The sequence below is a fragment of the Mesoplodon densirostris genome, chromosome 8 (genome assembly GCF_025265405.1).
Source record: "Mesoplodon densirostris isolate mMesDen1 chromosome 8, mMesDen1 primary haplotype, whole genome shotgun sequence".
Taxonomy (NCBI): Eukaryota; Metazoa; Chordata; class Mammalia; order Artiodactyla; family Ziphiidae; genus Mesoplodon; species Mesoplodon densirostris.
The window spans coordinates 10360295-10385727 of record NC_082668.1 but is presented as its reverse complement, the minus strand read 5'-3'; the positions used below and the strand labels follow the sequence as shown (position 1 = coordinate 10385727).

Below are 25433 nucleotides of genomic sequence, written 5' to 3'. Positions count from 1 at the left end.
TATGCAGAAAACAATAAGACACTGATGAAAGAAATTGAAGATGATACAAACAGATGGAGAGACATACCATGTTCTTGGATTGGAAGAATTAACATTGTGAAAATGACTATACTACCCAAAGCAATCTACAGATTCAGTGCAATCCCTGTCAAACTACCAAAGGCATTTTTCACAGAACTAGAACAAAAAATGTCAAAATTTGTATGGAAACACAAAAGACCCCGAATAGTCAAAGCAATCTTGAGACAGAAAAATGGAGCTGAAGGAATCAGGCTCTGTGACATCAGCCTATACTACAGAGCTACAGTAATCAAGACAGTATGGTTCTGGCACAAAAACAGAAATATAGATCAATGGAACAGGATAGAAAACCCAGTAAAAGAATGAAATTAGAACACTTCTTAACGCCATGCAGAAAAATAAACTCAAAATGGATTAAAGACCTAAATGTAAGACCAGACACCATAAAACTCACAGAGGAAAACATAGGAAGAACACTCTTTGACATAAATCACAGCAAGATATTTTTTGATCCACCTCCTAGAGTAATGGAAATAAAAACAAAAATAAACAAATGGGACCTAATGAAACTTAAAAGCTTTTGCACAGCAAAGGAAACCATAAACAAGACCAAAAGACAACCCTCAGAATGAGAGAAAACATTTGCAAATGAATCACTGGACAAAGGATTAATCTCCAAAATATATAAACAGCCCATGCAACTCAATATTAGAAGAACAAACAACCCAATCCAAAAATGGGTGGAAGACCTAAATAGACATTTCTCCAAAGAAGATATACAGATGGCCAAGAAGCACATGAAAAGCTGCTCAACATCACTAATCATTAGAGAAATGCAAATCAAAACTACAATGAGGTATCACCTCACACCAGTCAGAATGGCCATCATCAAAAAATCTACAAACAATAAATGCTGGAGAGGGTGTACTTGCACTGTTGGTGGGAATGTAAATTGGTACAGCCACTATGGAGAACAGTATGGAGGTTCCTTTAAAAACTAAGAATAAAACTACCATATGACCCAGCAATCCCACTACTGGACATATACCCTGAGAAAGCCATAATTCAAAAAGAGTCATGTACCACAATATTCATTGCAGCACTATTTACAATAGTCAGGACATGGAAGCAACCTAAGTGTCTTTTGACAGATGAATGGATAAAGAAGATGTGTCACATATATACAATGGAATATTACTCAGCCATAAAAAGAAATGAAATTGAGTTATCTGTAGTGAGGTGGATGGACCTAGAGTCTGTCATACAGAGTGAAGTATGTCAGAAAGAAAAAAACAAATACCATATGTTAACACATATATATAGACTCTGAAAAGAAAAAAAATGGCTCTGAAGAACATAGGGCAGGACAGGAATAAAGACGCAGATGTAGAGAATGGACTTGAGGACACGACGAGGGGGAAGGGTAAGCTGGGACAAAGTGAGAGAGTGGCATGGACATATATACACTACCAAATGTAAAATAGATAGCTAGTGGGAAGCAGCCGCATAGCACAGGGAGATCAGCTCCATGCTTTGTGACCACCTAGAGGGGTGGGATACAGAGGGTGGGAGGGAGACGTAAGATGGATGGGATATGGGGATATATGTATACATATAGCTGATTTACTTTGTTACACAGCAGAAACTAACACAACATTGTAAAGCAATTTTACTCCAATAAAGATGTTTAAAAAATAAAATAAATAAAATAAAATATGAAAGTAAATATAAGAAGAAACTGTTGAAATAATTATAATTTCCCTTTGAAGCAGGGCTAGGGTGTGAGGGAGAGATATAGTTTATGTTTCATTTTTCATTATTATTTAAAGCTTTTATCCATGCAGATATTGCTTTGATAAAAAAAATTTGAGGCTAAAAAATCTCCTGCAAAAATAATTTTAGGCTTGTATGAGATTATAATCACAGTCTATATTGTCTAATGAGTCCTTATTTAATGCTCATTTTTCCATTTAACAAAGAATAAATTAAACTAGCCCTAGAGTATCAGTCAAAGTGTTGTTGTAACATTTCACTTCCTCATTATGGGTGCCTCTAATGTAAAAGGTAAATAGAACACTGGGGAAAAAATGATATAATGAAGAATGATAAGTAGAAAAAATATATATATATAATTGAAAACGTCTTTTAAACATTAACTAATTGTATTTAAGCATTATATTTACATAAAGCAGACTTTAGTTTGGAAGTTATAATAACCTTGTAACCATCTCTAACAAGTAGTACAATCTTCACTGCAAACAAACCATAAAGCATATTTTAATGAGTTTTTGCCAACTTAATTGGTTTTCTGTGTGGTATTTCTGTAGGTTGCCTAACAGATGCAGTCTACCACAGAGGAACTATATTTTATCCACAGAATTAATCCAGGAAAACATGCAGAATAATTAAAATGTTTTCTGAATAAATGAACCCTAAATTCACATAATGATTAAATTTTCAGAACTAAACAAGTTGTTTCAAAGACAAACTGTCTAATGAGGAAATCATGAGAGAAAAAATAACTTCATAACAAGATACTTCTCTCAGGCACACACATCACACTGATGATAGCTTCCAAACCATCTTCAAAATTATCCTTTAAGCTTTGTTGGGAATGGGGAGAAAACATTATTCTCACTCCCTGTGGCAGAATTGTGGACGTTTTTTACAAACAGTGTTTAATATGCTCACTATGCTGAACCATAACGAAATACAAATGCTCACAACTTTGTGTGAGAAAGCTGACCCCCATTTAAAATGTTTCTTTTTCAGAAATATTGATAAGTAAATAAGACAAAGAAATGTGGCTCAACATAAGAGCAACCTTCCTCATTTTTCTATTTTTTAAGTAGTTTTCTGAATTCCAATGAAATAATTTTCTTAGGCTCAAGAAATAATAAACTTAACCTAAACAACTTATTAATTATGAATGTTATATTTTTGCCTGAAAGTTCTTACACTTCTAGAACTACCCATTTATAAGGGTAGAACCTACAGTAAATGAAATAATGGCCACCCAAAGATATTAGGTCCTAATCTCTGGAGCCTGTAAACATTATGAGGAAAAAGGGTCTTTGCAGATTTGGATAAATTAAGGATCTTGAGATGAGGGGATTATCCTGGATTGTCTGGTAGACTTTAATTCTGATCACATATGTCCTTATAAGGGAAAGGCAGAGAGAGATTGATACAGGCAGAAGAGGAGAAGACAGTGTGGCCAGAGACAGAGATCGGAGTGATGTGGCCACAAGCCAGGTAATGCCTGCAGCCACCATAAGCTGGAAGAGGCAAGGAACAGGCTCTCCCTTAGAGCATCCAGAGGGAGCGTGGAATTGCCGACATGGTGATTTCTGCCCAGTGAAACTGATTTTGTCTTCTGGCCTCCAGATATGTGTGAGAATAAATTTCTGCTCTTTTAAGTATTATACTAAGGTTGCCACCAAGCAACTCTGAGGAAACCAGCACCCTATCCTTGCAAACATATAAGAGTAGGATTACACTTATTATGCTGAACAGACCAGACTAGTCTGCCACCAGACAAGTCACAAGTTAGATGGAAAAATGTCACTTTTCCTGAAGCTATGGAAATTTTGATTTGGGCAGAAAGAAGAAACAAATGTCTAAGTTAGTGACTTGGAGCTTTTTGCCAAATGCTCTATGGAGAATGTAGTTTCTTACAGATAACTTTCCAGGCAACCTCCTCATCCAAGGAATTTTTTTCTTCAATAATTACTTTTAAAAACTAATTACAAAAGTAATATATGTTCATTGTTGAAAATTTATAAAAAGCAAAAAATAAGAAAATCAAAAGTTCTACCTATAATCTCACTATCCAGGGATCATTTCTGTTCATATTGTAGTGTGGTCCTTCTATTATGAATATTTGCATATAATTATTTTATTTTTATTTTATTTTACAAAAATAGGATCTAATAACACTTTGCAACCAGCTTTTTTAGTTCATTTAATACATTATGAACATTTTCCTCATCAGCATAATTTCTACAACAAAATTTTTAATGACTGCATGTTTTCCACAGTATTGTAGAGCAAAAATATTATAATTTCTTTCGTTTAGATTATTTTCCCACTTTTCACTGATGAGTCTTCGCTGATTTCCAAAGAGTTTTTAAAGGCAAGAAGTAAAGTAGGCAGTGACATTACAAATTTGGAAATACAGGACAATATCATCTTTGACATTATACGAAGGTTAAGCTTTAATGTCAAATCTAGTTCCCTAGAGTAAAATGGTCATTTTCAGCCACAGCCCTCACAGTGTGTGGGGCAGCAAGAAATAAATAGTTTGAAGGTATAAGGATCCCCAGAGAACCCCTCAATGGGCCATATCAATCATGGGAAAGATTAACCTCTTAAAGAAGTCTGCCATCCTACTCAACAAGCATTCAGGCAGAACGATAATCTACATTCTAAACACTTGTCAGCTGAAGTAAAGACACTTTCCAGGATGAAATGATTTTAGTCATCATATAAAAAAAGTGAGCTCATGAAGGATGAAGAACTTTGTTGAAGTCACCACTGCTGTCAGGGGGAAGACTAAAGCGTAGAATTCAAAGTCGTAAGTTAGGACTCACGGCCAAAAAGTTTACATTAAAACCATAAATGAAATCCCTCCACACGGTACCACAGCAACAGCGTAAGTAGCCTGTATCTTTTTTTTTTTTTTTTTTTCCAGTACGCGGGCCTCTCACTGTTGTGGCCTCTCCCGTTGCGGAGCACAGGCTCCAGACATGCAGGCCCAGCGGCCATGGCCCACGGGCCCAGCCGCCTCGTGGCACGTGGGATCCTCCCGGACCGGGGCACGAACCCGCGTCCCCTGCATCAGCAGGCAGACTCTCAACCACTGCGCCACCAGGGAAGCCCAGTAGCCTGTATCTTGAACACACATACAGAGACCAATCCTAAAACAACGTACAGGGGCTTCAGCTGTCCCTAGAGTTATATCCATTTTTCCTCCTGATACTTCTGAGAGTTGAACAGGATGGTGAGGAGAGTGGGCAATGTGCATAGGATGAAGAGGGAAGAAGAAGGCTGAGGCGTGATTCAGTGCCCTGTGGGGAGGAGAGCGTCCTCTGGTTTTCCTAATGCTCCTTTCCCAGTGATTCTTCTTTCTCTCTACCATCTTTAAACTGTGTGATTACATAATAGTCCTTATTCACCAGGTACTTGTGGAGATTAAATGTGTTAATCATGAAAAGCGCTCAGAACTTTGATTGGTCTGCCCAGTCGTGCTCAGCGTGTTATTGTTATTGGTGCTCACATATTTCACCAAGTCTAAGGTGGCCATTGTTTTTCATGTTTTAACACTCCTAAGTATGAGATGTGTGTTAGCATCAATGGCATCATAAAAGGATCAGTGACAGCATTTTTCTTTTATGGTGGTAAAACTGGAAGTGTCTTAGATTCAATGAATTCAGCATGAGACCTTCTGCACAGGATGTTGAGATGTCTGAATCGTGGATTTAAGCCCTGAAGAGTGTGTGCATATATACTGTGAACACCGTACCGGATTCTGCCAAAGAAAAGTCATTGAATAAATAAGCTCTGCAGTCAAAAAAAAAAAAGCATGATTATATGTGTAAGTTTATGTGTGGGCATGCCTATCTCACTCCTTCCTCTTCTCCTGGCCCCATTCTCCTTGAGAACATCCTCAAGACATCTATGAAGCTCCAAATCAATTTAACGAGATGCCCTTTGGGTGTTGCCACTGGTGGTCCCACAGACATCTCAAATTTCATAAGCTTGAACCCATTACCTCTTCCGAAACCCTGCCTCTCTTTCTCTACTCTAAACTGGACTAATGGGCTGCTACACAGAAACATCTTCCATAAGAATTCAAGGGAATGAGCTGGGCCATAACACAGGAGGAAAAGCAGCCCTTGCCCTGTGACCCGAGGACACTGCATTTTCCTCAACCACCATTGCCCTACCCTGCAAAGTATATGTGTCTCCCTCAAGGTCATTAAGCCTGAAGAACATTTTTGTAGTGGACACTTTTGTTCCCTCTCTTACATCTCCTGCCCTCTCCCCTCCTACTGGAATTTTCAGATTCAAAAGCAAATAAATGTTAATGATTTAAGTCAACTCAAATTAGTTTTCCTGTTATTTCAACCCAAAGCATCCAACACCACTGTTCATCTTTGTGTCCCTATTAATAGCCTGGAACATCTTGAGGGTGTGCAATATATTCTTGTGGATGAAGAAAAAAATGAGAGAAGAAAATCAGGAAGAAAGGAAGAGGGGAGGGAAGGGGGAAGGGAAGGAAAGAGAAAGAAAATTTACAAATCAACAGAGAATAAAAATTGCAGAAAAATAAAAGCTTGTTGATATGAACTAACAGATGTTAGCTCATATCAACTTTCACCCTCCTCCATTGGGGGAGACAAGCAGAAGTGACTGTGCTTTGATTTGTTTACAGGGAACTCTGAGAAAGAATGAAGAGAAAATAAATTAGAATTAAATATCATCCACTCTGAATTTAGAGGAAAATAACCCATAAAGACCATGGGCCCAAATCTTATTTCATATATCACTATTTCTTGTTTTATTTGCATTCTGTCTTCATATCTAAATCAGAAACTTATTTTGCAAGGAGAAAGTCTCCGTAATTGGCATAACTGAGTTCATACAATGTCCAAAATGACCTACACCAAGAAAGGGCTGCAAATGCATTAGATAAGGATGACAATATAATCAATGCTTCTCCCTTCTGTTAGTGTGTAAAAACAATGGGCCTTTAGCTAAAGTGAAAAAACATAACTGTATTTCTAATAAAATACACAACTGATCAAATAAACACAAAATATAAGTATAGAAAATAGATACACATGATGCTAATTTTAAATATATTTAAATTCAAATCAGGAGGTCTTATTAGATAAGTGGGGTTGCTGGAATCCACTTCTAAGACTGGCCATTTCACATGTGCATGAAAGGGTAGGGGTTGAGGAAGTTGAGGATTTCCTGCTATGCTTTCAGTTCAGAAACTCTCCTCTCTGTCCCATAAAACTGTAAATCAACCACATCCTTTCTGAGAGCTAAGGGACTACGACTGGCATGCCTAAACACAGGAATCTCAAAGAGAGTAAAGGAAAAATGGTCATGGTTTATGAATCATTAACTCCTTCTTAGAGACTAGTTTGTTTGATGGTTTCTGCCCTCACAATTGGGAAGAAGACAGCAAGGGCCTTAGATGCCAGGCCAAGTGCCTCACTCAGGAGGAGGTGAGATTTGGGAACAGGAGCATCACTTGGAGAGCAGGCCCAGGTGAGATGCTGGTGAGGCCCACAGGGAAGGGTGAAGGGACGAGGCAGCTGGACAGCTACCAAGCTGCAGAATGAAGGCAAAGGCACCCTCAGCATAAACAATAAGGGAATGGAAAGGGAGGGGATTGGAAAGACACATCACATGCTTAACTAGCCCTATTCACCAGCAACTCCCAAAGCCTGCCTGGTGGCCAAAAGGAGCATCCCCTCTGGAGACCATCCCTCAAGACCTAGCTTAGGACCCTGGCTCAGCTCAGAGATGCTGAGAGCGTGTAGAGGAAGACAACCAGGTAAATCCAGAGTAAAGGCAGACAGACCCAGACCCAAACAGGAGCCCTATGTAAATAACTTCTAATTTTCCTGCTTTTCCTTCTTATCTCTTTCCCCACACATCTTCCCTTGGTATTTCTCTTCCATGTTATTTCCCTTCTTAGAAATGACCACTAATCACAAGCTTTATAAAAAGTTTAAATAAAAGATAAATGTTGTAAGATGTCCCAAACCTCCGGTTATGTGTCAGTTTATTTGTTACAGCATTGCTGCTATTTTGCTTTAAAACTCTAAGCACCATGTAGCTGGGGACCATCTCTGTGGAATGGATGTTGTACAGGGTCCACATGGCTGTACAGGAACTCATTGGACATTTCATGGTTTGTTCCATATATATTTGTTACAAGGCATATGACTTCTCATCGTAGACTGTCCTTTCTTTTTTAAAGAAAACCAAATTTGGGACTTCCCTGGCGGTCCAGGGGTTAAGACTTCGCCTTCCAATGCAGGTGGTGAGGGTTCGATCCCTGGTCGGGGAGCTAAGATCCCACATGCCTCACGGCCCCAAAAGGGAAACATAAAACAGAAGCAAAGATTGTAACAAATTCAATAAAGAAAACCAAATTTGAGAATCCAAGTAGTACATCTGGGATGAAATTATGATGCTGTTAGTACACTCTCCTCATCCTTCTGGTTTTTAGAAGCAAAGATAAGATTCTAATTCAATTAAACAAGGTAAATCCTTGACTCTTGGACTTTTAGGTAAGAGGATGCCTGATATATAATGACCCAGGTTAAGGCCTATGAAAGACGCAGAAACTGAAACCTGCAGAAGAGACACTTGCTTAAATGCACATGACACAACAGCCAACCAGTTTTAAGAGCTGTCTTTGGTCACTGAGAAGCAGTGGACTCTAGTGGGAATGAGCACAGGCTGTGGAGCCAGAGTGAGGAAATTCAAATCCAGGCTCTGCCAGTGACTCACTGGGGACCCTGGGACAGGCTGAGCCTCCCTGTGCCTCAACTAGCTCATCTGTAAAATGGGGCTACAGATGGCACTTGATCTGTGAGTCGTCCTGAGGACTAAATGGCTCAGTACGATGAAAAGTACATAGGTGAATGCTTACTTATTGTACTAATAAACATTAGCTTTTTACTAGCATCTATTTCTGTAGTATTAGTATTTTATTATGATTTTTATCATCATCAGATCACCATTTCATGAAGGCTTTGAGGCCTCTGGTGAGTAGGCCCGGAAGTGAGTCAATCCAAAAGAGGACAAGCACTTCCTGTAGGACACGACACTGTACACCATGCTGTCTGAAGGGTGCACATCTGATGCAAAAATAATAGAGCCCAATCTTTGCTTAGATGTCAGCCTCCTGGTCAGCTGTGTGGCAAACCCAGTCTAACGCCCCCAGTGCCAGCTGACCACACACACCATTTCCCCACATCTCCCACTTCCCTACTGTGTCTCCATTTACGTCGCTTATGTTGCTCTGTCCACACACTCCTCTCTGGTTCAAGTCCTCAACCTCAAAGCACGTCCAGGCGCCACTTTCATGTAAATTACACATGCAATCTAAAGCGCAGGCTCTTGTTCCCACCAGTAAGCTGAGGGTCTGAATCAAAATCTTTGGAAACAAGGTCCAGAAAACTGCCCTCCAGGGGTTTCTGTTACACATACGAGTATCGGAAGCACACTCAATTTATCTGGGTGCTCACCTCATGCCTCCTACTTGACTATTCATTGCTTTACTCACAACACCTACTTTGATTCCTTTCACTGCAATTCTATGTACACAGTAGGTTTTCAATGACTATGAATTAACTAAATGTTTGCTGACAAGCCAAAGCCACCTCAGGATCCCATCATGTTAGGCAGGGGAAGACGGGCAAGATAAGCCATCGTCTCTGCTGCAAAATCAGACACAGCCTCTGATACTCTGAACAGCTCCAACAAGCGTCCTAATGGTATGCGGTGGATTGTACAGTTAAATAACTCCACTCCCAAAAAAAAAAAAAAAAGAAAAAAGAAAGTGGCAGCAGTAGAGGAGACTGCACAAAGACCCAGCTGCCTGCAACATGAATAGCCTGGCGGGGCCATCCCACCAGAACCCATGGAGAATACAGATCAGAGGGAAACGGGAAATCTGAGAACAGCCAGGGCCTCGACCTCGCCAACCATAATCCATTTTCAACTCCCCTTTCCTTTGCTGCCCCTCGCCTCTGTCCCTCCCCAAACCTAAAGTTATTCAGCACCACTTGAGAGCTGTAAGGCAGAAAGAACCGGCACTGTGTGGAAACGAAGGGTCCCGATGCTGGCTCTGCAGCTGGGCCCCAGCTACATTGTGCTCATTATTCCTGGCGGGCCTGAGCCCAGGAGGGAGATCCTTCTGCAGCTGGCATTTGGTGAGCTAAATTACTAGCAAGAATCAGAGACGAAACACTGCACTTTGTTCCTGGGGGTGATCTGGAAAAAAAAAAAATGGCGGAGGCCTGAAGATTTTAAACAGAAATTTCAAGCCTCAAAGATCTACCTTTGTTTTGTTGTTTTGAAACCAAAGCATAGGACTCTGAACACAAAGGTGACATTGTCCCTGAGAATGAGAGGCTGTAACTCCAGGACTTTTGCAATTAAAATTTAAATATGTAAAGTGGATTACTGTATGCAATTTGAAGAATGATACATTAGAGGTTTTCTCCCTTGAAACAGAATCAAAAAGCTGGAAAGTACCTCAAGAAGTGTTGGCCCAGATCCCTGATTCCAGGATTATGATTATCTACACCTGGAATCTCCTCTTCAAGATTTCTAGAGCTGAAGAGGTCATAAATTTTTTATAGCCCAGTGGAAGTGGTTTTCACGTTGAACGCAAAAGTTCTTCCCTGTATCCAGCTGAAATCATTGCTGATTTCCCTTTGTCTAAGTAGCCCCACAGACTGACTCCAGGGCAACCCTCACTCTCTTTGGCATGCTCTTCTGAATTTCTTCTATTTCTTTTTCAGCATCCCTCTAGAAGTAAAATAAATAAACCTGACCTAAAGCAGTACACAGAAAAAAATAAGTCCGTGAACCTTGAACCCTATATTCCTTGTCAGAAATAATTACAGCTTTTATTCTCCTAGCAAATATTTCTCTCTCTCTCTCTCTCTCTCACACACACACACACACACACACACACACACACATATCTCTTTTGTATCTGGATTGCATTGCTAGGTCTTTTTATTTTGTAATTGCATTTTCCCTCATATTTAAACATATTTAGACCTTATCAAACTTATACTGGTCCTTAATTGACTTCATCTTGCTTTTGAGGGACCAATTTTCCCAACAGGAACAGAATTCAAAATGACTTTAGGAAATCTCTAAAGGAAATATAAGCCAATTTGATTTCTTATCACTTTCAAATTTAATGAGTAGTTTTATAATTCCTTTATATCACCAGTTCACCAAAAGCATTGCATACAATGGGACTGAATTCTGTGGGTCCACTCTCTCCCACTGAAGCAGAGCCACTGGCCACTGCTTTATGGAAACTGTAAGTTCACCTTAGCAGAATTACCATTTAAAAACACTTTTTCAAATGGAGTCATATAACTCACTTGCCTAATCCCTCTGATACTTCTCCATAGTACTTAGAACACAATCTAAACTCCTTGCCATGGCATCAAGGCTCCCTATATCAGGATGCACACCAGACTCCACTACAAACCACAACTTTCTCACCTTCTCAGGTTCACTGGCCCATTGTTTTCCAGCTAAAATGCATGAGACCATTTCCACCTCTGGGAATGAGCCCTCCTGCTCCTTCTGACTGACAGATTCTTCTCCAAGTTCTTCACACACTGGCTTTCTCACCAGCCAATGTTTGTTCATCTGTGCTTATTCCTACCTCCTCCTCCAACTAACAGTTAAGCCCCATAAAGATGCCAGGTGGGGTCTTGCTCTCAGTGCCTCCAGTGCTGGGTAGACACTGAGCACCCAGAGTATTTGTGGGATGAATGGACGTGTGTGAGGTTTTGTACACACACTCAAGATTGCTGCGGGCTCCAATCTGACCACAGCTATGCAAGAACTGGGGAGGGGACGGAATACTGCAGCAGGAAAGATCAATGGATCTTTGAATCCCTAACCTGGAAAGCAATAAGGAAAGGAGCATACCTACAGGTTATAAAAGAAATCCACAAGCAAACATGCATTTTCCTGCCCGTTAATTTAATTTCACTACTCAAAACAAATTTCTGATGACAAAATATGCATAAGACATTTTCTTTGTTACCTCTAAACCAATGACTATATTCATCAACATATGCAAAAAAGAATATTGTGTGAGAAAGAAGCCAAAAGCTTACCAAAATTATGCATTACATTTCTGGGTTTCTTTCCATGTCAGCATTATGGTTTACATAAATGAGAAACGTTTTTTAAATGTATTCTGAGGCATGAATATTGGCATAAATTTTGAGAGCTGAAGAAATACAAAAATGTAAAAATTACCCCCAAAGGATTTAGAAGTACAACCATTGAGAAACTTGTTTTGTTTTTTGATCTTTAAGATATATTTTATTCAGACTGCAAATACAAAGGGAGGAATTATCATTAAACACAGGACTTTTCTTGTCAAGCGCAAAGTTCCACAGGGCTACAGAAAATATGGTAAGAGTTGAGAGTGGTGAGCTGTTTGTGGTGAAGCTCTCCAGGGAGCAGGAGGCCAGTCAGCTACTCAGAAGGCTGCTGATCAGGGCTCTGAAGACCCTTGGGCATCACAGGGGTTGAAAAAAGGATGCACACAGGGAGATGAGAAAATGGAGGCCAAGGGAGTGAGCTATCTGTCCAAGGTGACACAAAGTACAATTGGCTGAGTCAGGATTTGATCACAGAGCCTGTGTTCTTCATCACTATGCTGAATTTCTTCCAATAAGCCTCTTCTTAACACAGACTATGTGGGATACATACAGGAGCACGTTGCTGGCAATTAACATGGACCAGCTGGACTGTCAGATAAAACAGACCTTCAAGATGGTAGAGGCGTAAGATGTAGAGATCACCTTCCTCCCCACAAATACATCAAAAATACATCTACATGAGGAACAACTCCCACAGAACACCTACTGAACGCTGGCAGAAGACCTCAGACTTCCCAAAAGAGGAGGGGCGAAAACCAAAGCTGAACCCCAGGAGCTGTGTGAACAAAGAAGAGAAAGGGAAATTTCTGCATGCAGCATCAAGGAGCAGGGATTAAATCCCCAGAGTCAACTTGAGGTACCCTGCATCTGTGGAATATCTGAATAGACAACAAATCAACCCAAAATTGAGGCAGTGGACTTTGGGAGCAACTGTAGACTTGGGGATTCCTGTTGGCAACTGACTTGTTTCTGATTTTTATGTTTATCTTAGTATAGATTTTAGCGCTTGTTATCATTGGTAGATTTGTTTATTGGTTTGGTTGCTCTCTTCTTTTTCTTTTTTAATTACTTTCTTATTTTTTTATTTTAATTATTTTTTATTTTTCAATTTGATTATTTTATTCTATTTTATTTTATTTATATATTATTTTTAATTATTATTTTTTCTTTCTTTTTTTCTCCCTTTTCTTCTGAGCTGTGTGGCTGACAAGGTCCTGGTGCTCTGGCCTGATGTCAGGCCTGAGCCTCTGAGGTGGGAGAGCCGAGTTCAGGACATTGGAGCACCAGAGATCTCCCAGCCGCATGTAGTATCAAGTGGCAAGAGCTCTCTCAGAGATCTCCATCTCAATGCTAAGACCCAGCTCCACTCAATGACCAGCAAGCTCCAGTGCTGGACACCCCCTACCAAACAACTAGCAAGACAGGAACACAATGCCACCCATTAGCAGAGAGGCTGCCTACAATCATAATAAGTTCACAGACACCTCAAACACACCACCGAATGTGCTCCTGCTCACCAGGAAGACAAAATCCATCCTCATCCACCAGAACACAGGCTCCATTTCCCTCCACCAGGAAGCCAACAAAGCCCAATGAACCAACCTTACCCACTGGAGGCAGACACCAAAAACAACAGGAACTATGAACCTGAAGCCTACAAAAAGGAGAGACCCCAAACACAATAAGTTAAGCAAAATGAAAAGATAGATAAATAATCAGCAGATGAAGAAGCAAAGTAAAAACCCACTAGGCCAAACGAATGAAGAGGAAACAAGAAAAAGAATTCAGAGTAAAGATAGTAAAGATGATCCAAAATCTTGGAAACAGAATGGAGAAAATACAAGAAACATTTAAAAAGTACGTAGAAGAACTAAAGAGCAAACAAAAAATGATGAAAAACACAATAAATGAAATTTAAAATTCTCTAGAAGGAATCAACAGCAGAATAACTGAGGCAGAAGAACAGATAAGTGATCTTGAAGATAAAATAGTGGAAATAACTACCACAGAGCAGAGTAAAGAAAAAAGAATGAAAAGAATTGAGGACAGTCTCAGAGACCTCTGGGACAACATTAAACACACCAATATTTGAATTCTAGGGGTCGCAGAAGAAGAGAAAAAGAAAGGGACTGAGAAAATATTTGAAGAGATTATAGTTGAAAACTTCCCTAATATGGGAAAGGAAACAGTCAGTCAAGTCCAGAAAGCTCAGAGTCCCACAGGATAAATCCAAGGAGAAACATGCCAAGATATATTAATCAAAATATCAAAAATTAAATACAAAGAAAAAAAATTAAAAGCAGCAAGGGAAAAGCAACAAGTAACACACAAGGGAATCCCCATAAAGTTAACAGCTGATCGTTCAGCAGAAACTCTGCAAGCCAGAAGGGAGTGGCAGGACATACATAAAGTGATGAAAGGGAAAAATCTACAATCAAGATTACTACATCCAGCAAGGACCTCCTTCAGATTAGACGGAGAAATTAAAATCTTTACGGACAAGGAAACCTAAGAGAATTCATCACCACCAAATCAGCTTTACAGAAATGCTAAAGGAACTTCTCTAGGCAGGAAACACAAGAGAGGGACAAGACTACAATAACAAGCCCCAAACAATTAAGAAAATGGTAATAGGAACATGCATATCAATAATTACCTTAAATGTAAATGGATTAAATGCTCCAACCAAAAGACATAGACTGGCTGAATGGATACAAAAACAAGACCCATATATATGCTGTACACAAGACAGCCACTTCAGACCTAGGGACACATACAGACTGAAAGTGAGGGGATGGAAAAAGATATTCCAAGCAAATGGAAATCAAAAGAAAGCTGGAGCACCAAATCTAATATCAGACAAAATAGACTTTAAAATAAAGACTATTACAAGAGACAAAGAAGGACACTACATAATGATCAAGGGATCAATCCAAGAAGAAGATATAACAATTGTAAATATTTATGCACCCAACATAGGAGCACCTCAATACATAAGGCAAATGCTAACAGCCAAAAAAGGGGAAATTGACAGTAACACAATAGTAGTATGGGACGTTAACACCCCACATTCACCAATGGATAGGTCATCCAAAATGAAAATAAATAAGGAAACACAAGCTTCAAATAACACATTAAACAAGATGGATTTAATTGATATTTATAGGACATTCCATCCAAAAACAACAGAATACACTTTCTTCTCAAGTGCTCATGGAACATTCTCCAGGAGAGATCACACCTTGGGTCACAAATCAAGCCTTGGTAAATTTAAGAAAATTGAAATTGTATCAAGTATTTTTTCTGACCAAAACACTGAGACTAGATATCAATTACAGGAAAAAAAAAACTAAAAAATACAAACACATGGAGGCTAAACAATATACTACTAAATAACAAAGAGATAACTGAAAAAATCAAAGAGGAAATCAGAAAATACTTTTTAAAAAATTACAATGAAAACACGATGACCCAAAACCTATGGGAGGCAGGAAAAGCAGTTCTAAAAGGGAAGTTTATAGCAGTACAATCCTACCTCAAGAAACCAGAAAAATCTCAAATAAACAACCTAATCTTACACCTAAAGCAATTAGAGAAAGAAGAACAAAAAAATCCCAAAGTTAGCAGAGGGAAAGACATCATAAAACTCAGATCAGAAAGAAATGAAGGAAACAATAGCAAACATCAATAAAACCAAAAGCTGGTTCTTTGAGAAGATAAACGAAATTGATAAACCATTAGCCAGACTCATCAAGAAAAAAGGGAAAAGACTCAAATCAACAGAATTAGAAATAAAAAAGGAGAAGTAACAACTGACACTGCAGAAATACAAAGAATCATGAGAGATTACTAAAAACAACTCTATGTCAATAAAATGGACAGCCTGGAAGAAATGGACAAATTCTTAGAAAAGCACAAACTTCTGAGACTGAACCAGGAAGAAATAGAAAATAAAAACAGACCAATCACAAGCACTGAAATTGAAACTGTGATTAAAAATCTTCCAACAAAGAAAAGCCCAGGAGCAGATGGCTTCACAGACAAATTCTATCAAACATTTAGAGAAGAGCTAACATCTATCCTTCTCAAACTCTTCCAAAATATAGCAAACAGAGGAACACTCCCAAACTCATTCTACAAGACCACTGTCACCCTGATAACAAAACCAGACAAAGATCTCACACAAAAAGAAAACTACAGACCAATAACACTGATGAACATAGATGTAAAATCCTCAACAAAATACTAGCAAACAGAATCCAACAGCACATGTAAAGATCATACACCATGATCAAGTGGGGTTTATCCCAGGAATGCAAGAATTCTTCAATATATGCAAATCAATCAATGTGATAAACCATGTTAAAAAAACTGAAGGATAAAAGCCATAGGATAATCTCAATACATGCAGGAAAAGCTTTCAACAAAATTCAACACCAATTTATCATATAAACTCTACAGAAAGAAGGCATAAAGGGAACTTACCTCAATGTAATAAAGGCCATATATGACAAACCACAGCCAACATCGTTCTCAATGGTGAAAAACTGAAACCAATTCCACTAAAATCAGGAACAAGACAAGGATGCCCACTCTCACCATTCTTATTCAACTTAGTTTTGGAAGTTTTAGCCGCAACAATCAGAGAAGAAAAAGAAATAAAAGGAATCCAAACTGGAAAAGAAGAAGTAAAGCTGTCACTGGTTGCAGATGACATGATACTATACATAGAGAATCCTAAACATACTACCAGAAAACTACTAGAGCTAATCAATAAATTTGGTAAAGTAGCAGGATACAAAATTAATGCACAGAAATCTCCTGCATTCCTATACACTAATGATGAAAAATCTGAAAGAGAAATTAAGGAAATACTCCCAACAAAAAAATAAAATACCTAAGAATAAACCTACATAAGGAGACAAAAGACCTGTATGCAGAGAACAATAAGACACTGATGAAAGAAATTAAAGATGATACAAACAGATGGAAAGACATACCATGTTCTTGGATTGGAAGAATCAACATTATGAAAATGACTATACTACCCAAAGCAATCTACAGATTCAATGCAATCGCTGTCAAACTACCAATGGTATTTTTCACAGAACTAGAACAAAAAATGTCACAATATGTATGGAACCACAAAAGACCCCGGATAGCCAAAGCAATTTTGAGAAAGAAAAACGGAGCTGGAGGAATCAGACTCCTGACTTCAGAGTATACTACAAAGCTACAGTAATCAATACAGTATGGCACTGGCACAAAACCAGAAATATAGATCAATGGAACAGGATAGAAAGCCCAGAGATAAACCCATGCACATATGGTCACCTTATATTTGATGAAGGAGGCAAGAATATACAGTTGAGAAAAGACAGCCTTTCCAATAAGTGGTGCTAGGAAAACTGGATAGCTACATGTAAAAGAATGAAATTAGAACACTCCCTAAAACCATACACAAAAATAAACTCAAAGTGGATTAAAGACCTAAATGTTAGGCCAGACACTATAAAACTCTTAGAGGAAAACATAGGAAGAACACTCTTTGACATAAATCACAGAAAGATCTTTTTTGACCCACCTCCTAGAAAAATGGAAATAAAAACAAAAATATACAAATGGGACCAAATGAAACTTAAATGCTTTTGCACAGCAAAGGAAACCATAAACAAGATGAAAAGACAACCCTCAGAATGGGAGAAAATATTTGCAAATGAAGCAACTGACAAAATCTCCAAAATATACAAGCAGCTCATGTGGCTCAATATCTAAAAAACAAACAATCTAATCCAAAAGTGGGCAGAAGATCTAAATAGACATTTCTCCAAAGAAGATATACAGATTGCCAACAAACACATGAAAGGATGCTCAACATCACTAATCATTAGAGAAATGCAAATCAAAACTACAATGCAGTATCACCTCACACCAGTCAGAATGGCCATCATCAAAAAATCTACAAACAACAAATGCTGGAGAGGGTGTAGAGAAAAGAGAACCATCTTGCACTGTTGGTGGGAATGTAAATTGATACAGCCAGTATGGAGGTTCCTTGAAAAACTAAAAATAGAACTACCATATGACCCAACAATCCCACTCCTGGGCATATACCCTGAGAAAACCATAATTCAAAAAGAGTCATGTACCACAATGTTCATTGCAGCTCTATTTACAATAGTCAGGACATGAAAGCAACCTAAGTGTCCATTGACAGATGAATGGATAAAGAAGATGGACACATATATACAATGGAATATTACTCAGCCATAAAAAGAAATGAAATTGAGTTATTTGTAGTGAGGTGGATGGACCTAGAATCTGTCATACAGGGTGAATTAAGTCAGAAAGAGAAAAACAAATACCGTATGCAAACACATATATATGGAATCTAAAAAAAATAATGGTTCTGATGAATGATTCTGGAATAAAGATGCAGACTTAGAGAATGAATTTGAGTACACAGGGAGAGGAAAGGGTAAGCTGGGATGAAGTGAAAGAGTGGCATGGACATATATACACTACCAAATGTAAAATAGATAGCTAGTGGGAAGCAGCTGCATCCTATGGGGAGATCAGCTCGGTGCTTTGTGACCACCTAGAGGGGTTGTGTAGGGAGTGTAGGAGGGAGATGCAAGAGGGAGGGGATCTGGGTATATATGTATACATATTGCTGATTCACTTTGTTATACAGCAGAAACTAATACAACATTGTAAAGCAATTATACTCCAATAAAGATGTTAAAAAAAGAAAAGAAAATATGATGAGATTACTATTTCATTCACACATACCAAACTTATGTCTTTATGTGAACCCCAAAATGATGAAGAGTGCTATATCATCAAGAAAAATAAAGCAGGGTATGGATTCAGACTACCGTCACTCAATGAGCTTATTCTGTTCGTTGTTTGATATTTTCATTCCTAAAAAAGTTATCAGTTTGAACAAGAGCCTTAAGGGTATACATCCTTTTGTCTGTCCCACCAGGAGGTTCCCTGATGGCCATGTGCCTCATACCTTGCAGCCACTGTGATTCCTGGTCTTCATCAGGGGCGTGGTGGTGCACAGCTCAATGGCCTCAGGCTCATGGAAAATGACTGCTGGCAGAGGTTCCTTTTTCAGTGTTAGGACATTCAACTTAGACTTCAGCATGGTCTGAAAGTGCTGGAAAGCAGAAAAAAAATAAGCCAGAGTTAAATCATTTGGAATTATACAGGGTGTAACTGCACAGCAAACCCAGTAGCAAAATCTTTGTTTTATGAATTCTATTTTACTAGAGCAGGCCAAAAGGTATCGAGTGAAATAGAAGGAAAAACTGTCAGGATACCACCAAAATGAAACTGTGAGAGACAGCCAACCCCTACACAGATGCCATGAAAACATGCGGCAGTGGTAGAGTCACCAGCACCTTGCTCTGAGAGGTTCTTCCAAAGTGATACGTACAGATGAGATTCTAGACATGTAATCCATGCTGAATTCAGCAAAATAAGTGAAGATATTGGGAAAGGGATGTTACAGAAGATACTTTGGGGAAAGTCTAGAGGTAATGAAAAAGGAGAAGAGCTGATGAAAAACACACACACAGAGAGAACTTCTGTTTTCTGCTTCTCTACTTCTGCCATGCATTGGCTGTAGAACTTTACAAAATTCGTTGTTTCTCAATGGACCATTTTATCTGCTGCCCCAGGCCAGGACTCTAAGTAAATATTCATTCTATATGCAACTCCTATTGGCACTACTTTTGAAATATGCCCAGAATCCAACCATGTTTAATCACCACTATCTATCTATATACCCAATCCAGGCACCATCATTGTTTGGTCTATTATAGCAGCTTCCAAACTAATCCTGCCATTTCCAACCTTGCCACACAGCAGCCAAAGGGGATCCTTCTAAAATCCCACCATGGCTGTCACCCTTCTGCCAAAAGTCTCCCAAGTCTTCCCCTCTTCTCACTGAAAAATTCTAAGTCCTTACTTTGGCCTTCAAGCCCATGCATGATTCAGGGACCCACAGTGGCTCTAACCTCATTTTCCATCCATTATCCTCCCATTTACTTGGGTCCAGTAAATGATGAATGATAAATTCATGTCAATAATCTAAAATTTTAAAAATTTTTTAAACTTAGAACAGGATTAAACAGCAAATTAAAAAAAAAAAAAAAAAGGAAGAAAAACCACCATGATTCCAGAGAGAGATTCATGGAAGAAAAGAAAAAGCTTTATTGTCAGTACTTTTAATGGCATTTTTTCCTACTTTTTGAATGGAGGGCATTGATTTTCATTTTATACTGGGCCCCACAAATTATGCAGCTAAGTTTGGTACACATAAATACTCATTATTGTCTAGTCCCTTCCCCTGCTTTATTATTCTTATCACTACTTATCACCACTACAAAGTGTATTTTATTGTCTTTCACCATCCACTAGAATATAAGTGCCATATAAACAGAAGCTCTTTGAATCAATGAACTCTCCCAAGTACCTAAAACATCACCTGAAACCTCACAGATGTCCAACGAGTATTTGTGGAAGGAAATGCAGGTAATAAAGTGAAAGAAAAACACACAGCACAAATGTAAAAATAATGATCTCTAAACCAGGGTTCATGAAGTATACCTGCTCACTACTTCATCCAACTTGATCTTTCTGGACCTGCTATGGTTTGTGAAACAAACACAGTACTGAAAGAAGTGAATGATGACATATATACACAAGTACATTCACCTAAATATAAATGACCAAAAACAGTTTCCATACAATTCAATATAAAGGCAGTAGAGGTTTTGAAATCTGTATCAAGATTTCAAGGCCTGTATTTCACAAGTCCACACAGAATCTACTAGAACTCCCACTGACCACATTGATGATCAGTTTACATGTTAACTTGGCTAGGCTACCATGCTCAGATATTCAATCAAATACCAATCTAGGTACTGCCATGAAGGTACTTTGTGAATGTGGTTAAAGTCCATAATCAGTTGAATGGAAGTAAGAGAGATTATTTTAGATAATCTGGGTGAGCCTGATTAAAACAATTTAAAGGCCTTAATAGGTGAGCTGAGGCTTCCCTGAAGAAGAAATTCCACCTGTGAATAGCTATTTCAGTCTACATCAGAGTTCCAGCCCACCCTTCCTGACAGCCTACCCTAAGGATTTCAAACTTGCCTAGCCAGCCCCTACAATCACATAAACCAACTCCTTGAATAAACCTCTTAATATATATCTCCTAGTACTTCTGTCTTTCTGACTTAACCCTAATTGATAAAGCCACTTTTTAGAATACAAAGTTGCCAGCTCTGATATTTTTTAAATGGGAGAGAGACTTGCACTTAGGTCTCCCAAGGAGTAGTGATTTGCAGTTTTTTAAATGTAAGGAAATCTTCATATTAATTGCATAAATGCAAGTCTTCATGTTAATCTGGACGTTTCTATCTTTGCTCTTAATGGATTCCAGTCCAAGAGGGTGCAGGTTTAGGGTTGCAAAGTGGTCTGGGAAGAGCAACAGAGATCACTGGGAGGGACAGCTGAAGTTAGTTTGCCTCTGTGAGCAACTATCTGGAGCTATGGGATGAAGATGATAAAGGGAGAGGGGCTAAGAAGACAAAGTAATGAGCAAGTGGGAACACTCTCCCTTGGCTGCCATTTTGCTGGCACTCTATGAGAGGTACATGAAATTGAAGCTCAACTCAGCCTGACTCGTGCCTCACAGGAAGGTCCCAAAGATGGCACTAGAAGTGGCCCTCTTCTCATGCAGGTTGGACAATCAAACTGCCCAGAAGTTCTGAGACTGTCTTCCTGTCCCCATTGTAATTCCTGTCAGAACCAAATGGTTCAATTACTAGGCACACAGAGAGACTGGAAGTTACAGATGGGCACATGTAAGGCCCCCTTGCCTGGGAGCTAAGTAAAAGAAATAAGCTTAGGGATAGGAAAATAAGGGAGTTCAAATTCCAACTTCAACTCAGTGTGGTGTAACCTCAACTACATAATTCTTCAGAGTTTGGGCATCTCCAGCCAGGTAGATAGCTGCCCTGTAATCACTCACCAATCCAACCATCCACCTTTACTCAACAACCCCACTCAGGCAGCACTGTGAGAGGCACAGCTGTAACAGAAATAAAATGTGAACCTCTGCTTGAAAGATTTCTCACAATCAGTACAGACTGTGAAATCAAATGACAACTACAATTTGACATGAGAAATTCCTTAAAAGAGCTAAAGAAAAAGGCTAAGACAATATTTGAAAGTGAAATAGAGAAAATGTTTTTTTAATGTCTTTAAAACATTAAAGAAAAAAAGTGTTTTTTTCTTTAATGGCATTGTCTTTTTTGTCCACTGTGAAAGGATGAAAGCAAAGAGGGAAATAAATGTAGATTACGTGATGAATCATTGAGTCTACAACAATACATATTTTTACAGAAAATTAACAATTTTTTTTTTTTTTTTTTTTTGTGCGGTACACGGGCCTCTCCCTGTTGTGGCCTCTCCCGTTGCGGAGCACAGGCTCCGGACACGCAGGCTCAGCGGCCATGGCTCACGGGCCCAGCCGCTCTGCGGCATGTGGGATCTTCCCAGACCGGGGCATGAACCCGTGTCCCCTGCATCGGGGGGCGGACTCTCAACCACTGCACCACCAGGGAAGCCCGAAAATGAACATTTTTATGTAACTCTGAGTCTGTCTTGTAAACCTTCAGTGGTCGGAGTGTTATAGCTAAAGCTGCTCCTGATAAGAACACTCTTCTGACCCTTCCTTAGGGAAACTTCTCCACTACCATATGCTGCTTTGTGAAATGGGGCTGTCATTCATCATTCCCCACCCCCTAACATTGGGAAAGAATACGTGACACAGGCTGACCATCTGAGCACCCCCATGTACCTGGCCAAAGGAATCGGTTCAGATGAAACTCAAGATTGGCTGAACAGAATCACCTTGGAGGTTAATATGTAGGTTTGCTAAATGGGGGTAAAGAGTTCAGAGCTGCTGCTGACCTTCTCTTCCCACAAGGTCCGTCTGTGAATGATAATACCACACAGAGACAACAGGAGAGCTTAGAAATGGAAAGTCACAGAGGACAAAGCTGAGCCTCTGGATCCAGCTGCATCTGACTCAGATCTATCCACAGACTTACTGACAGAATGAACCAATACAGTGCCTTTTATGCTTAAGTGAGCTTGAGTTAGGTGTCTGATCCTAAAAATTCAGAGTCTCACCAATACAAAACTACTTTTTAATAAAAAATCATCTGTAAAAATAAAACGGAGATAAAAATTTTAAAAGGACCTCATAAATGTTAATCTGCATAAATGAATAGCAACATTATCTTTAAAAAAAAAAAAGTGAATCTTGCACTTAGTTATTTGAATAGGCTGAGCCTTAATGACCAAGCACCAAATAATAATCCAAAGAAAGTGTTATAGTCCCTAGGTTATTAATATTTAAGACAAAGCTCTCTGAGCTACTGCCAAAATAAGATGAATCCCATGTCTCAAGAGACAGTCGAATACTGTACCTGCAATAATACACAATTCTTGCTGAGTAGCCAAGACCCATTTGCTATAACCAACTCTGTCAGAACTGCATGGCCTTATACTTCCTGGGCCTCAGTTTTCTCATCTGTCAACTTTAAAATGCTTGTTATGACCAGTCAAAAATAATATCACTTGTTCTTTGCATGGACATACAAGTGCAATAAAGAGAATGTAACCTCAAATAACATAATCCAGTAGCATCATAAAAAGGCAACACAAGAGCAATCTATCTAATAGAGTAGCTTGGAAAAGCTACAGTCCCCAAATGACGGATGCACAGGGTTCCATAAAGAAAATGTGTTATTCATTCTTAAAGAAGGGACGTGAACAGTGTTGTAGAAAATTAGGGCACTGCCTAGGACAAATTAAACAAAGCTCTGCTTTCTACATTTGGTGCTTTATGTGCGATCCTAAAATAGAGCCTCTAAATCAAGCCCCATTATGCAGATGGGGTAATCGCCATGCCCTGTATAATTTTACAGTTGGCGCTTCCTACTCCTATTCAGACATTAATCTCTGACAGTTTAGCAGGCAGGGATTTACATATTTTACCAATTCAAATCCAGTGTATCTCACCTTTGTATTGATTCTGTATCCAAAATACAGAACTTCTTTGGAAGGCAAATCCTGCCTCCTCTTTTTCTAAGATAACTGGAACACTGTCTTCACACAAATTAGAGGGAAGGCATTAAAGGTTTTAATCCCTGGCTCATCTTTGCATCTTGAAGGCTGACTAAAATGGTCAGTTTTAACTTGCAAATTACTGATTCAGTAATGCCCTAATCAAGCTTCAAAAATATTGCAAATGTTCTCAAGAGAACCACAAGGAACAAGTGGGTGAATGGAATTAATGGAAAAAAACTCAGTACCCCAAACAAATGTTAATTTGTACAAGTGTACAAAAATCAGTAGGGCTTTGACTTTCTACGCATAATCATTTTATTACTTTAGGGTTCTGTAAGAATTAGTGGAACTCAGTTGTGGTTTCCTTACATTGTATACCACTTGTCTTTTAAAAAATCAAGTGTATTCAGGCCCCACATATGAATAAAGAAACAGGTGTGATGACTTTTGTTTCCTTTAATAAATTAGATCTAATAATCTTTTGCTTATATTTAATGTATATTCTCATATTTCTGCTTTTAAATATTTATTCTAGCACTTTAACCAAAAAAACCCATAAAAATGAGAAAAATATTTTGTTAAATAAACATCAAATGATTTGTTAGATGATTAGGAGTAATTACATGAGTGAATAAAAGAAAATTTTACTTAAATTCAACTTTCATTTAAACACATATTAGTGCAAAGGTTTTGTTTGTTAGTTTTTGTCCTTTTTTTTTTTAAGATGTTGGGGGTAGGAGTTTATTAATTAATTAATTTATTTTTGCTGTGCTGGGTCTTCGTTTCTGTGCGAGGGCTTCCCCTAGTTGTGGCAAGCGGGGACCACTCTTCATCGTGGTGCGCGGGCCTCTCACTATCGCGGCCTCTCTTGTTGTGGAGCACAGGCTCCAGACGCGCAGGCTCAGTAGTTGTGGCTCACGGGCCTAGTTGCTACGCGGCATGTGGGATCTTCTCAGACCAGGGCTTGAACCCGTGTCCCCTGCAATGGCAGGCAGACTCTCAACCACTGCACCACCAGGGAAGCCCCAGTTTTTGTCCTTTTTAAAAGTAAAGCAGGGTTGGATAATCTCCCCAAATCTAGTAGTCATATACAAAATTGCACTATTTTATTTCAAGAATTAAATTTTTAATGCAATTTGTGTTGATCTGGTATTTCAAGAAAAGAAAGACATACACCAATTTGGCATGAAGCTTCTTGCTGCAAATTATCCTATTAACTGCCATATTCAAAAAAGTTACAGTTTAAAGGCCTACATCCATATATTCATCAATTTAAAAGACTGTCTATATCTA

The 25433-nt window shown here is 38.8% G+C and overlaps 1 protein-coding gene across 2 annotated transcripts in view; it reads right to left on the bottom strand.

Annotated features, from left to right (window-relative positions):
* PID1 (phosphotyrosine interaction domain containing 1) overlaps positions 1 to 25433 on the bottom strand; it is a 255851-nt gene that overhangs the window by 133167 nt on the left and 97251 nt on the right. For both annotated transcript variants that reach the window (XM_060107158.1, XM_060107157.1), the window contains exon 2: positions 19003 to 19149. In XM_060107158.1, coding sequence (XP_059963141.1) covers positions 19003 to 19149 — 147 coding nt within the window. The remainder of the gene's footprint in view (positions 1 to 19002; positions 19150 to 25433) is intronic.